Genomic DNA, 15,518 nt, shown 5'->3' on the forward strand with positions numbered 1-15,518 from the left:
TCGTGCAGCGACATGTCCTAGCTGCAGTAGCAGTTAGCATTATTTTAAGCTCTCCAATGAGGAAAATCGACCTCTTTAACATTTGTATTTGCCAGTATTGAGATAGATATAATCAATAGATACTTTATTGTCCCCACTGATAAACATGGTACACAACCCCAGCTGAAACCAAACAACAGGCATCACACAGAAGTGACCCTGCAGTGTAACCTATGTAGGGTTCATTTATTTCACACTGCTCTGTAAAGTCCTCAGCAGGCTCTTAAACCTACCCGACAGTAGCAGCTCATGCTGAGAACATATATTGTGCTGGATGAATCATAAAGTTTTATTACAAAATGTTTAAAAACCAGTTTATAATAAAACCTGAAACCAGTTTGGAGGCTATAGCGGCACATGCACAGACTGCAGCGAGTCTGAACTAAGCAAGCTAACTTTGATTTCAGTGACACAGGAGGGTTCCCGTCCCATGCAGTTATCCCACACCTGATTACACTCAATAAAACAAGCCTGATTAAACATAAACATCATTTTTGCTCTCCTCCAAACACATGCCAGTGTCTGGAGGAGAACTTAACCAGTGAACCACATTATCCTCCCATGAATATGAAAGGTTAATGTACTGTATCACTGTGGACACTGAGATATTTACAGCACTGTATAACTGAGTGGTTATGAATAACACCTATCGCTTTGTGGGGCCAGGTCTTAAATGCAAACTAAATAAAACTAGATGGGACAGGCACCTCTTTAATGTTATATCCATGCTGGGGTACATTATGAGAGTTATTGTTTTGATGAAAACAAACTGCATCTGTCCCCCTCCAGAGTTTTGGGATTTACCAGATGGGATTAGTTCACAATCCTTAGATCTGGTATTGCAGTTTGCTGCCCCGTGACCCTGGATTCTTTGACAGGTGTCTTTTACACTTGAATGCCCCATCTCTCCCCCTCTGTGTGTTCAGGTCTTTCATGACATTGCATATAAGGCCAAGGACAGACAAGATTTGCTGGCTGGTATTGACGAGTTTCTGGATGAGGTGATTGTGCTTCCTCCTGGAGAATGGGACCCAGCCATCAGGATAGAGCCTCCAAAATCCCTCCCCTCCTCTGACAAAAGGTCAGTGAGCTCAAACTTGTCTGTTTTACATGATTCAGATTTGATGATTGAAGAAAAAGCTGCCTGTCACTGAAGAAGATACGCAGAATGGGTCATATCAGAGTTTGTGGGGAAAAAATATGTTAAAAAATAAGCGTTAGTGGTTCAGAGGGAAGTTGTCACTGTGATCTTATCTGAAACCAAAAGAGTTGATTGATTTAAACACCTGGGGCTGTATATTAGTGTGCTGGTCATTCATTAAACCTGTGTCAGCACAAACACTTCATCTAACATCATGTGACCCAAAGTCTGCTCTAACTCTGGCAGCTCGTGTCTAAAAGAGCCATTTAATAACCAGCAGCATGAAAATATGTCTGCCTAGATGTTAACACAAATCCACAGAGGACCAGTGCAAGATTAGAAGACGTTTGTAGATAAAAGACGGAAAAATGAGACGTTCCAGGAGAGTAAAATCACTGAGGTGCATCCAGGTGGACAACAGTGTTCAATTATGAAAGAGCTGGTTACATAAAGCTGGCATGTAGTAACTCTAGAATAACTCGACCTTCTATGATTCTTCTATGATCGATCGATCTCCCAGCACATACCAGTATCTGTAGGACCTGGATCAGGTACTCTGACTTCCTGCTGCTGAACAAATCTGTGCCTTCATGTGTATTTCAGGAAAAACATGTATGCAGGAGGCGACTCTCAGATGAACGGAGACATGCCTCACGATGGAGGCCATGGAGGAGGACATGCTGTGGGCGAAGAGCTCAGGAAGACGGGAAAGTATGACACTTTGAACAAAGCGATGTCATCTGCATGCAATAGTTGGGAGCACTGTACTGTTTTTACCTAACATATTGAATATTGAGTGAAACGACACTGTCCAGTGTCGCGTGTGTGAATGTCATGCTCGGTGCATCAAAACGAGCTGCTGGCTTTAGTAGTCCATACCACTGACAGCGACTCACCTTCTGCTTTGTCCTGTTTCAGGTTTTGTGGGGGTCTCAAACTTGACATCAAGAGAAAAGCGCCTTTCTTTCTCAGTGACTTCACCGACGCGTTTCACATTCAGGCCCTGTCGGCTATTATGTTTATTTACCTGGGAACTGTAACGAACGCCATCACCTTTGGTGGTCTGCTGGGAGACGCTACGGAGAACATGCAGGTCAGGCTTTTGCACCATGTGACGGTTTGAAGAGCGTTCACCGTTTACGCTGTGAGCGTTTCCCTGACTGCTTTCCAACATGTGTGCAGGGTGTGCTGGAGAGTTTTCTGGGCACAGCCATTGCTGGTGGCGTTTTCTGTCTGCTGGGTGGTCAGCCTCTCATCATCCTCAGCAGCACTGGCCCCGTTTTGGTGTTTGAACGGCTGCTTTTCAACTTCAGCAGGTAGGTCTCCATTCTCTCTGTTTTTTAGATGCCTGGTTACTGCCCTGTGTTTTAGAAAATCTCAGCTGTCACTGTGTCTTTTTGATTCTGTTAAAGGCGATGCGTTTTATTCTTGGACTATGAATGAGTCACAGTTTAAAATGATCCTTATTTATACTTATCACCGTGCTTCAGTGCAATTCTTAGCTGATTCAGAAATAAGGCTTTTAGCTCTGTTTAATCCAGCTCGATTCTCATTTGCTGTCTCTTGAAACGGTTTGAGTAGAGGGCAGGTGGTGCAGAGCTTTCTGCACGGCCACATTAGGTACATCTGCTCTGACCTCATGACAACAGCACTCAACAGAAAATAAGGAAAAGCACAATAAGTTGTGCTTATGTTGTACTGAGCAATAACTTTTTAAGAAACAATATTCACAGTTTTTTGTGCTGTTTTTGTGTAAATTGTGTTCAGTGTCTATAATTCCAGTAATACTATTGTTGTTTTACTCTGAAAGTCACATCCCCGTCCCATCATATGACTCATTGGGCTTCCCCCCCCCCTTTTTTTTTTTAGAGATAATGAGTTTGACTACTTGGAGTTCCGCCTGTGGATCGGCCTGTGGTCGGCTTTCTTCTGCCTGCTGCTCGTGGCGACTGATGCCAGCTACTTGGTCCAGTACTTCACCCGCTTCACTGAGGAGGGCTTCTCCTGTCTCATCAGCTTCATCTTTATCTATGATGCCTTCAAGAAGATGATCAAATTAGCTCATCATTATCCAATCAACCCTGACTTCAGAATGGAATATGTCACGCAGTACGACTGCCTCTGCATGGCTCCTACTGTCTTGGGTGAGTAGTTACTAAATTAAAGGCATATCTACACACTGTACAGCCTGTTTTGTCCACACATGCCAATGAGCCGGTCTGCTATTCAATGTTACAGGTTTTGCCAGAATCTTTAAGAACAATGCATGAAATTTATCTTCTTGTGAGAATAAGAACAGAGATCTTTTTTTAAACCAATATGATGCGTTTAATGTCTAATTATCAGTTAGAACAGAGGTTTAATTTAACACAGCTGGTGCTGTTCAGCTCTGTGTTCAGCTTACAGTAATGCTGCTGCATTGTGTAATGTAGAAAAGAGGAAACGACAGTTGTGTGGATCGTCCAGTCCACTGGCATAAAGTTAAACCAGCAGTGCATTCATAGCTAAAGGTCTATGGTGCAAAGGCAGCAGTACACATGTGCATTTTCTTTAATCAGATTTGCTACAGCTGTACTTTTTATTTGTGTAACACTTTAAAAAACACAGATTAATAAAGTGTTTCAGTTTGAATATTACATTAAAGCTAAATGCACATGTTCACACAGACATCAACCAAATTATGGCCCAAAACAAAGGTAAAGATTAAGGAAAAGCTAACCTATAAAAACGAGTTTATCCTGCACCTAATCATAGCTGTCAGGTTGTATTGATGCGTTTCCCTCTTATTGTAGCTGCTTCTTCTGCGGCTTGGTCTAGAGTTTCCTTGCAGACATAAATGCATAAAACGTTTGTATCCTTTGTGTCAGATCACAAGAAGTTACAAGCATTGATGTCTCAATGTCAGATTGTCTGAACACTTATTACGTCTGCTTCAAGCTGTTCTGTGTAGATGGGACATTATTGAAATGAAGTAGCTGTTGAGGTCATTGTTAGCAGATTGCTGCTGATTTTCTTTGACATTCGGATGCACTCAGGTAACACCGGCTGTTCCCAAGGGCACTTTAACATGATAGCTAATACTTATATTGAGATAGTATCACAATGAATGCAAAATAATCACTGTAACAAGTTAAGTCATAGCTGAGCTTTGTACTGTACTGCAAGTATCTTAACCTTGACCAGAGTTTACCAGGCTGATTGTCAGATGTCATAAATGGCCTCTGTAAAATTAATTTTCCATATAAGATTTCAGTCGTGTCACTTTGGAAACTTTTAAACGTATTAAAGCTTTCATGCTGAGAGGAAACACGTTTTGTTGTTTTCTTGCAGAAAACAGCACAGACATCATTGGCGATCCTTTAGAAGGCACTTCAGACTGGTTCTGGAACAACACAGATCTGGTGCGTCTCTCTCCTTTTATTTGATGCTCTTTAAGAAACAAACTAAAATGTATCATTTTCAGGTTAATCGTTTCTTTTGATGAGTCACCTGAGCAACCAAACCTTCTCGACTAAACCCCTCGCTGTGCTTTGCTGTATTAACCTCTGCAGGAGAGTCACCACATTAACACTGATGCTCTCGGTTTTCTCTCCTGTGTTTCTGGGCACTGTTTTATGAATCTCTTACACTGTAAAAGACGGAAATTCTCAAGCAGCTATTTTGGTTTAATTTAACCTGGAAGTCTGAAACTTTATTTAACCTGTTTGTTTCTCTCACGCAGCCACCGAATGCCACGTGGTCGTCCCTCTCCAGGACCGAGTGTTTGAAGTATAATGGAGAGCTGGTGGGCAAAGCCTGCGACTTTGTCCCAGACATCACCCTCATGTCCTTCATATTGTTCTTTGGCACTTACACCTGCTCCATGTGTCTAAAAAAGTTCAAGACAAGCCCCTTCTTCCCCACCACTGTGAGTCCGCGTGCCGAGCTAATTTAACTGAACAAGCCACGTGTGAAGGAACTAAATGAAATTCCCACCTGTTTGTGGATCAGCAGGTTCCAGAGTCTCTTTGTGTTTTCTTTTCATTCAGGTGCGAAAACTCATCAGTGACTTTGCCATCATCTTGGCCATTCTTATCTTCTGTGGAGTTGATATGCTCGTAGGAGTTGATACGCCTAAACTTCTTGTGCCAAGTGAATTCAAAGTGAGTGCCCTCCTCCACCCAGAGAAATTAAAGTCCGTATTAGTTATGCGTGGCTTTATGAAACCTGAGGCAACAATAAACTCTTGTTAAATTGTCCTGCAAGTCATCATCATAGACTGTATGTAAAAGATGGCCAGTCGGCACAAGCGGCTACAGACAGTGGTGTAGCACTTTGTACCGGGTTCATCTTTCACTAAAAGCAGCCACTCTAATTGTGCACATAATGAACCTTAACACAGTTTCAGAGACAGGTTAACAAAAAAAAGGTTTTCTGGAGTTTAAATGAACATGTTTGATGGACAGGAAGCCTTTGCAAGGATATGTACAATTTAAATCTCATGGACTGACTCTGTGTGTCTTCTCTCCTTATAGCCAACAAGTCCAAACCGAGGCTGGTTTGTGGCCCCATTTGGAGGAAACCCCTGGTGGGTTTATCTGGCGTCTGCTCTTCCTGCCCTTCTGGTCACCATCCTGCTCTTTATGGACCAACAGATTACTGCTGTGATTGTCAACAGGAAGGAGCACAAGCTAAAGGTAAGTCAGAAATCCTTCTGACAGAATGAGCTTTGTGAAGCGTCTTTACAAAGCTGAACAGCTGATCATTGATCAGTTTCATGATTGAAGTAGCAGCAGGAGAGAGAGAGAGAGGCAGTCTCTCCATATATCGGTTGTTAAGCTTAACGCAGGAATGCTTTACAAACATTCAGAGATGGACTTGCACACTTGCTTTACTTCTCTCGGGGATAACTTTCTCGGAGATGAAATGCCAGTTTGGTAGCGAGGCTACAAATGCTCAACCAGACCGCCGACAGGTCTCACACGCCACAGCCGCTCTATCAGGTGACGCACACTGCTCCGACGTGCTACGGTTATGAGCTGAGTTACGCCATGTTGCAAGTTTTTTGAGGTGCTTTCATGATATTTAATGGATCGGATTACATTTTTTATTTCTCTCCGATATCCGATCCAGTAATTTAGGTCAGTATCGGACCGATACCGATACGTAATATCGGATCGGTCCATCCCTACTTCATATAAGAACAAAGTAAAAAAGCATTAGACAAACAGTCAAGAAAGTTCCTGTGTTTTCACTATCTGCTATAGAAATGATGATTTTTACAGTGTTAAAAAAAATGAAAAAATTAACAACACTGTTTTATAATTACAGGATGTATTTAATTACATTTTTTATATTAAATATATCTAAACATCTTCATGTTGACATGAAGGCGAGTTTCACTGGTCTGGCCCACCTGAGATCAAAGTGGGCCACGATGTAAAATGAGTTTGGCCTCCCTGCTCTAGAACACTGGATCCTTTCACACTGGAGCTAAACATCATTCTTCTCATAGGGGTGAGAGAGATGTCACGGCAGTACTACCTGTTATTTTTAGGCAGTAACTGCTGAAGTAGACCAATAGGATTCTTTCAGCGGGGTAATTTGCCCCTTTAAACAATAAATGATGGAGCATCGCTTTGGTTCTTCTGTCTTATTCTGCAAACAAACCATAAATGAGCAGTTTGCAGGGTTTTAGGTCTGCCTGTATCTGCAGCTGTGCTCTGCTTACTGCCTGAACATACACACACGTTACCTCTGACCTTGTTTTTGTCTGTACCAGAAAGGGGCAGGTTACCATCTGGATCTGTTTTGGGTGGCTGTTCTGCTAGCAATTTGCTCCTTCATGGGTCTGCCGTGGTACGTGGCCGCCACCGTCATCTCCATCGCTCACATCGACAGTTTGAAGATGGAGACTGAAACATCGGCTCCCGGAGAGCAGCCAAAGTTCCTGGGTGTGAGGTAAGAGCAATGCTTGTTAGGAAGACGCCCCCTTTCTGGACTGTGGTCACATACAGCCCGATGACAGTTTTAGTTTGACTGTGAGAAATGAATGGCTTTTACATCTGATCTGCAGGTGAGATTCCAGGAAGAAGAAGGCAGAATCACTTGGTTAGATTTGGTCAACATGCATCAAAGAGCAGTAAATGGATAATCTTTCAGATATTTCATGCACTAAATTGAAAATGGAATTAAGTGCTTTCAGATGAAGGGTTGTGGTTAAAACTGGAAGGTCCATGAAGAAGGACTCGTGCTGTGATCTGCTCAAACACCAAGTGCTCTGCAAATGGCCCGAGTGTTGTTTGAGATGTGATGAACACAGAAGCAAAGACCTTCCTCAAAAATAGTTACGCTGATAACATGTTGAATTGGCTCATGAGTTAAACTTTTTCTTTTATTTTCTTAGCACATATGTCATGTGCACTGGAACGAAGGCTGTTCATGCCAGAAATGCTCAAATTAGCCACACTTGTTTCGATTTCTGACTGTTAGATTAGCTGATTAGTCTTAGTTTAAAATTTATTAACTGATTAGCAAATAAGCAGCTAAAGACACCCCTGCCTACTTCTGGTAGATTCATGTTGAAGGACTCGATGACAGATGTTGCAGCTGTGGCCGCTGATCAGGGAGGCAGTTTGAAGCCTCAGATTTCTTTAGCCGATCACTCTGAATATGAAACCATATACTCATTGTTAATGACCTTTAACTGACAAGTATTGCTCCATTGTGAAACATGTTATTACCACGATTTATGGAGCAGACTCTGATTTGTTATTCAGTATGACCCCAAACGAGTGACTGAGCCCATAAACTCGTCACAACATGTTCACAGAGGTCATGGCAGAGAGGTGTTTTTCCATACACTGCTATAGGACCAAAGTCTTTTTTTGCAACCGCATCTATCGCCATCTGGTGGCCTTCAGATAGAACGCAGGCTTAAGGCACGTCAACGCTGGCTTCGTTTTTCTGACCTGGAAGTTACGTCTGTGTTTTTTAACGTGCACACGATCTCTGAACAAAGTGTCTCGATCACTCTTATCATTCAAATCATAATCAATAAACACTTATTGCTGTTGGCTTGTTGATCCAAGCTGGTCAATATTGTTCATTCAGTGTTTGGTCTCAATAAATATTTCAGAAAAAGGCAGCGTGAGACAACTTTAACAAATGTTCTTTTTTTTCTCATCATCTCAGGTTTTTAGTGATTATCTGTATTTAAATTAAGCTGTGTTATTGGCAGTATTAACATATTTTATTTTCAGCATCTTGCCTGGTTCTTCCTTTGTGTTCATTTTAGTTTTACGGGGCTTTTGATTGTTTTCATGTCTGACGTCCTCCCCGGCCTCCTGATGTGTCAGCTGTAAGCTGAGCTAACAAACCGTAACACCAGAACATCCACACTAACTCTGAACCCTCTGCAAACACTGGTGCTGTTTTCTTTTTCTTGGCTAAACTAATTTATGAATTGGCAACTGACTGCCAGGCTGCTTCAGATCATGACTTTATAGCAAGCAGACAGCTCAGACGCTGCAGTTTTGTTCTTGTGTAAAATGTATTTTTCTGTCCTTTGCAGAGAGCAGAGGGTCACGGGTGTGTGCGTGTTCATCCTCACAGGGCTGTCTGTGTTTATGGCTCCAGTTTTAAAGGTAATCAATCGGATATTGATTTTATTTCTTGTCTTGTGATTGATTTGTTAACTTGACATGCCAGTTAAACGGTTTATGAGTTTAATCAATGTCCTTCTAGAAGCAGGTCTTACCACGTAGCGACCATGTTGGTAACATCTCTGGGGAGGAGTTTGAATTTATTTTTAAGCCTCTGACTAGAAATCAACAAACAACAATACATTTTTAATAGATCTAGAGACATACAATGCAAGTACTGCTTAAATGTGATTTACAAAAATGCTAAAAAGCTCTCTTTAGTTATACTGCACAAAGTTAAACAATATAAAGGCAGTGTAACTTGGCTTCATCGCCATCTCTGAACAAAAGTCATGCTGCTTCACACTATGCTCCTGCAAAAAATGCAAAAACAAAACACAGCTAATGTCTAAGGAGCTTGGAAAGAAAAGCATCTGGCTTTCTTTAGGTTTCTTAAAGATGTTTCATCCGAGAAGCTTCTTCAGTTCTAAGAGCAACTGGTGGAGAGCCCCAGATTTTAAGCCCTATGGGAGTGTCCCCAACAGGGTGATGGACCCCTTATTGATCCTCTACCTAATCACATGAGCCAAGGTGTCATCTGGGACCATCTTTCCAACCTCCTTAGGCTACGATGACCTGGATCACTGAGAGCCCTCACAGACACGATTAGCTAATATGTCCCATTTCAGTTTAATGTGTTTGAATTCCAGTTGCTTTTACGTGACTTTTCAAATCTGCATCAAAATGCAACGACACAATAAAGTGGTAATAGTTTGTCTAATATGGCCGGTGGGTCATATTATTATGAAGAGGATCTGCAGTATTTAACCTGTTCTTCAGTTACCAGGACATAAATGAAATCGGACTTCTCTGCTTTTTAACATAGTTTTCATTGGTCAAATTAAATTTAAAAGAATAAAAGGATTTCTTTATCAGGCTGCCCATAAACCTGCATAATAAATACACTCACTGATTACTGATAAGCTGCTATCTTATCAGAATCAGAATCTTTATCGTCCCTGCAGCAACGAGGCGCTGAAAAATGACATTGAGGTCCAGTTATCTCAGTGCAAAAGAAGATCGCTCAATACAATAAAAATTAAGTTAACACACACACACACACACACACACACACACACACACACACACACACACACACACACACACACACACACACACACACAATAAATACTTACGTGGATGAAGTCAAAGATCAGTGGAATTTTTTTTAAGTCCTTCTAGACGTCAGTTGTCTCTCAATGAGTTTTACGGCAGCGCCATTAACTTTGATCTTCGGCCACCGAGAGGCCAGACTCTCTCACAAACTTTCATAAATGTTCACAATCTTTATAACCCAAAGACTTTTGCATGCCGAGCACGTGCCAAGTTCCTTGAGAGAGTTTTATATGCAGCTTTCCCTCGATTTATACAAATCAGCCCATCTATCAGTAGATTACAAAGATTAGATATACTTATTCTCACCTCATATTTTAAATTCAACCTGTGAAAGCTGGGTTCAAAAAGCTGTCATTGGTTCCCTTTGCAGCACAGTAAGTAATTTCAGACTTTTAAACGATATTCAGCTGCTCTTCTTTCCTGCGACTGTCGACAGCTGTGGAGTAATACGACTTCTCTTTTTGGAGCTGTGATGCACAACAGTCCACACGCTGTTGTGGGAATCTTTGAGAGCACTACACAACTCATAGGCGACTCCTCGAATTCAGAACAAATCAGACAAGTTTGAGTGGTTTCATTTTGCTCACTAACCTTTACATATTCTGTGTTTCCTAACAAACCAGGATCTAAGTATCATCTGTGATGTGCATTCTTCTTTTTCCCTTCACCTAGTTCATCCCCATGCCTGTGCTGTATGGAGTCTTCTTGTACATGGGGGTCGCTTCTCTCAATGGAGTGCAGGTATCATTTTAATTTTTTTAAAAAACAAGCCACAGAAAAAATTCGACTAAAGAGAAACTGATCTGAAAAAACAAAACAGCAACAACAAAAAAACAACTACAATTACCATATTTCCACAAATTAGACTAGTCGGGGGGGGATATAACCCAGTTGTTTAAGAAATGGACGGTTAAATGGTAAAAACAGACACAGGAAGCGCTGAGTTGGCAAGGGGAGCGTGGAGGATGGTCCAGCTTTGAAGTAGCACATGTAATGTTATGCTTGTTGCGTCAGAGCTGCTGCATGTTTGTTCTGGTTTCCTTCATGTTAGAGAAGCAAGCCTGTGACACCATAGGTGCAGAGGCTCTTTGGATAGAAGGCCATCTGTGCATCAGCACAGACAGATGTGCTCAGAGTCGGAGAAACTCAAGCTGCCTTGCTGCTTTCTCCCCCTTTGAGGTAGTCACTCAGCACTTGTGTAGGATAAACTGCATTATGCTGTAAATTTAAGGATACCAGCTGGAAATGATTGGCTGAATCTTCACGCTTAAACATAAAAAATCCAAACATGCTGCAAATGATGCCCGGGTACCTTCGGCAGCCGATATCAGTAAAAGTCTCAGAATAAGGACTTGCATAGTTTCCTTTACTTTAGTTGCAGTGAAAAGCGGTGATGGTTACTGAAGCTCTGTCATATTAATTGGTACCACGGTCTCTCTGTAGTTCATGGATCGTCTTAAGCTGCTTCTAATGCCGGCGAAGCACCAGCCGGACCTGGTTTACCTGCGACACGTTCCTCTCCGGAAGGTCCACCTCTTCACTTTTATGCAAATCCTTTGCTTGGCTCTGCTCTGGATCCTCAAGTCCACCGTGGCTGCCATCATCTTCCCTGTCATGGTGAGACATCTTTTTATTGAGATGCTGCTAATTAAGTTTGCAGCATCCTAGAATGTATAGTTTTAATTAATATTAGTGAGTAATGTCTTGATGCACGCTCAATCACCCAGGTAAGTGGATCCCAAAAGGTTGATTCTGTTCATCTGGACGTTTTCAGTGTGAGAAACATTTTGTCACAGAAGAGCCACCTCGTCAGGCCAGGACTCTGCAGTCTGTTTACACCTGCAGGCCAGTGGACACTCTTTCCATGATGAGGATGTAACATCCTGGACAGGGAGGAACGCTGGTTTGAGGGCGGAGTCAAGGAGGCCATTTACGTGAAAAGGGAAAGACCCTGAATGGAGGAGGGGGCCTAAGGGTCCATCTGTCACCATCTTACATGCTGTGATTGCAGCCGTTCCCCGATTCTTTGATCAGTGGTCATGACAGTTAACATATTAACGATCAAAGAACTGACCTCACAGCACTTTGTTCATTCAGTGGTGCTGGTTTCAGTCATTGTGCAAATGTGCTGTTTATGAGAAACGTTTCTCACATTGAAAAGGTCCAGATGAACAGAATCAACCTTGTGGGATTAGTGAGTAATACTAACACCTTTTAGTATTATTGTAAGAGTCATATCACAGGCATCATCAGCAGAAGGACTCTGATCTAGGTACATAGGTATTGGGCAGATTCATAATGGCGTGACGAAAGTTTCATATCAGGACACATTTTTACAGCTTAAATGGAAAGTTCATTAACAGAGAGTTTGTGCTGTTTTAAAGCTAAGCAGGCACTATGTTCAGCATTACTCTCACCAAAGCAGGATTAAAGAGGCTGTGGCCAGAAATGCATTTTCAGTTCAAGTTCAAACCGTTTCTCGAAAGTTTGTTTTGTGTACGTAGACTTGAGTTTATCTGGGTGATAAATCAGCAGAGATCATCCCAGTACTTCATGTAACAGTTATATTGCAGGATGTTGTTATAAACTTCATTGAACGATAAAGTTTGTTGTACTTTTGATGTGTTTGATGTGTTAATGTGGGTTAATGTATTATTTTATTTGACAAATTACGTCGATTTCAGCTCATGTTTAAAAAAGAAATATCGATAGAATTAACGCTGACGTCTTTCTGTCAACGAATGATCTCAAAATCAGATCCTCGCTCTGGTCGCTGTCAGAAAGGGGATGGATTACCTGTTCTCTCAGCATGACCTCAGTTTCCTGGATGATGTCATCCCAGAGAAGGACAAGAAGAAGAAAGAGGATGATAAGAAGAAAAAGAAGAAACGTGGCAGCATAGACAGCGACGCTGACGACGTAAGTTTGGGATATGTTCATCTCTTACATTTCTAACTCACTCTTAGGTTTATTTGAGATTCTTCATTCTTAACTCTTTTTGTTTGTTTTCTGTTACAGCAGCTCATCCTAACTCGGGGTTTATGCACATTTCTTTCATTTTTAGGTTGTAGTTCTTCCAGTTAATGAACATGAGAATGTTTAAGAGGCGACATATGCTAAAATCATACCTTCACCGTGTAGAGAATGCCGTGGGTTTTATTCAAGCACTTTGCATTTTTAGATATTTGCAGCACAGAGTAGAGATCTTATTGCAAGAGTTTTGACTAAAGGCTAAACAGTGCACCTCAGCACAGTTATCGTTAACTAACAGTTAACGAGTCTCCTGCAGCCCAGTCTGTATGACTGCATAGTAAATGAGGTGAAAAACAGCCACACCCCTTTCTTTTGAATACATTTAATGAACTGTCGCTTTAAAAACAGATGAGTCTGTGACGCATCCGTGTTTTTCCACCCTCAGTGAGTTTGCTTACATTTACATTATGATTTACAATCACAGTGGGCATTAAAAAGTACAAAACCTTCATATGCATTGCTTTTAAAAACTAGACAATATTATTTTATGTCTACATGACTTTAAAAACATGTTGAAATTTCCACATATTTTTACTCCTGTGTGTTAACGCCATCGTCGTGCTGCATTCAAATATAATGAATGACTTTGCTCCAATTTCTACACTTTGCAGAGATGTGCAGTGGGCCCAGTTGGACCCTCTGGCAGGCTGCTCTGAATTATTCACTCATGACTGATTTTCTTGTAGCTCTGAACTGGATATGGCTGGAAACAAGCCGGTGAAGAGAAAAAAGAAAGTTTCCAATGATGATGTTTCCTCTCTCCAACAGTCTGACTTTCCTTACAATGAGAATATTCCCAGCATTAAAATCCCCATGGACATGATGGAACAGGAGCCCTTCTTAAGTGATAAGGCTTCTGACAGTGAGTAACTACCTGCAGCACCGGAGAAAACTACTTCTTGCGCCTGCCTAACTTGCCGTACTTAGTAAAGATGTGGTGCCTTTTTGTCTGTAACTGCATGATATTTAAATTTGCTTCACTTCTTTGCCGTTCTTTGTGCTTACTTCCTTTCAAACATGCATGAAAGCTGCTCGCTTTCTACCTCGTCCTGCTCGATTAACTTCTTTCCCCCCATCAGTTTCCATTTTCAGTTACGTGCTGTTAAGTCTGACTTTGTGGATCCTGCCTGTTTAAACATATTTAACAGTAACTTTAGTTTTATGTACAAAAGTCTTCTTGAATTCTAACTTTTGCCTTAATATATAACTAATGTGTGTTTGCTGAAGGACTAGTGTGTAGACTTAATTACATTTATTGGAGGTTGGAACTAACTGATTGGCCCTGCTTTTCAGAGGGTGTTGATTATTATATGTTTTAGGATCACTTCACCTAATAAAATCAAATAGAATACAACACAGCAGACCCTCTCCTGAGCTTTGTCTGGGCTGGTGTAGAAATATACTAGAACAACCTTTAAAGACTCTGTTGAAGCAGATAAAAGTATGATACACGCTGGATGGGGGAAAATAAATGACCCCAGTATCACACACTGGTCCTTTAGTATTAGAACAAATGCCTGTTTACAACATTAAATGAACTGACTGGTTTCTATATGTATTCATTACAGTATCTTTGATCCACACTGTGTTCCTGGTTTTACCCGCTGCTTTGCTCTTACAGATGCTATGACACACACAGGATGTCAAACATTAAAGTGTGTCAGAGGCTATCTACCAAGTTACATGGATATCTGTGAGCTAATGGCTGTTTTCTTTGGGGTTTTTTCGTAGGAGACAAGTCCTCATCATTCCTTGAACGACACACATCGTGCTGAGCAGCTTCGCTTCTACCAGGCCAACTACTTGTCCAGGTGAGACGTGTGTGTGTGTGTGGATATCAGAGTGTGTACAGACGGGAAGCTGAGAGCCACAGACTGTCACAGTGCAGCTCACCTGCCAGACTAAACAAAATGGCAACGAAACAAAACAGAGCCTCCACCAATTTCCTTTTGCATTTAATAAAGACAGTGGCATCAGAGATGGCAAAAGGTCAGAAGGCACGCTAACTATCCCCACGCGTAATGCTAGCCTGAACTTTAAAGGTCAGTTAGGCTAATTAGCTTACCTGTGGCTAAACTGTATTTTCCTCAAGGGGAAGCAAAGCGCTGGGCGCCATATGCCAGCTCGTCTGTCTGCCCCGTCATGCTGTTTGCATGCTGTATGCTAAAAAGTGAAAGGCTTCTGAATACTAGTTTTTTTGTTTTGTTTTTTTTTTGTTTTTTTCCCAAAGGGTTTTTACTCTGTTTTATTTCCTTCAGTAAAATAAAGGAGCTGCTTCAGTGAGACTTTTTCTTTTTTAGTGAGCTAATATTTTATTTAGTTTTTGGTTTACTTTTCCACAGCTTTAGAGATAAATAAAGTTTGTCCTAAACACATTTTGTGACTTAGTCTGTGTTTTACTCAAATTAACTGACATCTGTAGATGCTGGCTAACCTAAGCTGCCACGTAACTGCTAAGCCTTTTGAAAGACAGCAAACTGAAATCTTCCATGCTCGGCTGCAACTTG

General features: G+C 41.4%; 1 protein-coding gene across 8 annotated transcripts in view; it reads left to right on the forward strand.

Annotated features, from left to right (window-relative positions):
• Nucleotides 1-15,518, forward strand: part of slc4a4a (solute carrier family 4 member 4a) — a 63,580-nt gene that overhangs the window by 42,356 nt on the left and 5,706 nt on the right. For 5 of the 8 annotated variants that reach the window (XM_042220119.1, XM_014333475.2, XM_042220115.1 and 2 more), the window contains 15 exons: nucleotides 966-1,120; nucleotides 1,784-1,891; nucleotides 2,099-2,273; nucleotides 2,363-2,496; nucleotides 3,050-3,324; nucleotides 4,511-4,581; nucleotides 4,902-5,087; nucleotides 5,209-5,322; nucleotides 5,695-5,856; nucleotides 6,942-7,120; nucleotides 8,733-8,805; nucleotides 10,651-10,719; nucleotides 11,422-11,595; nucleotides 12,736-12,897; nucleotides 14,743-14,822. In XM_042220119.1, the coding sequence (XP_042076053.1) occupies nucleotides 966-1,120; nucleotides 1,784-1,891; nucleotides 2,099-2,273; nucleotides 2,363-2,496; nucleotides 3,050-3,324; nucleotides 4,511-4,581; nucleotides 4,902-5,087; nucleotides 5,209-5,322; nucleotides 5,695-5,856; nucleotides 6,942-7,120; nucleotides 8,733-8,805; nucleotides 10,651-10,719; nucleotides 11,422-11,595; nucleotides 12,736-12,897; nucleotides 14,743-14,822 (2,117 nt within the window). Of the gene's footprint in view, nucleotides 1-965; nucleotides 1,121-1,783; nucleotides 1,892-2,098; nucleotides 2,274-2,362; nucleotides 2,497-3,049; nucleotides 3,325-4,510; nucleotides 4,582-4,901; nucleotides 5,088-5,208; nucleotides 5,323-5,694; nucleotides 5,857-6,941; nucleotides 7,121-8,732; nucleotides 8,806-10,650; nucleotides 10,720-11,421; nucleotides 11,596-12,735; nucleotides 12,898-13,779; nucleotides 13,874-14,742; nucleotides 14,823-15,518 lie in introns of all 8 variants that reach the window. The other 3 variants (XM_014333476.2, XM_042220116.1, XM_042220118.1) reach the window with 1 other exon arrangement.

The sequence above is a fragment of the Haplochromis burtoni genome, unplaced genomic scaffold (genome assembly GCF_018398535.1).
Source record: "Haplochromis burtoni strain Fernald_Lab_line unplaced genomic scaffold, NCSU_Asbu1 Contig_43, whole genome shotgun sequence".
Lineage (NCBI taxonomy): Eukaryota > Metazoa > Chordata > Actinopteri > Cichliformes > Cichlidae > Haplochromis > Haplochromis burtoni.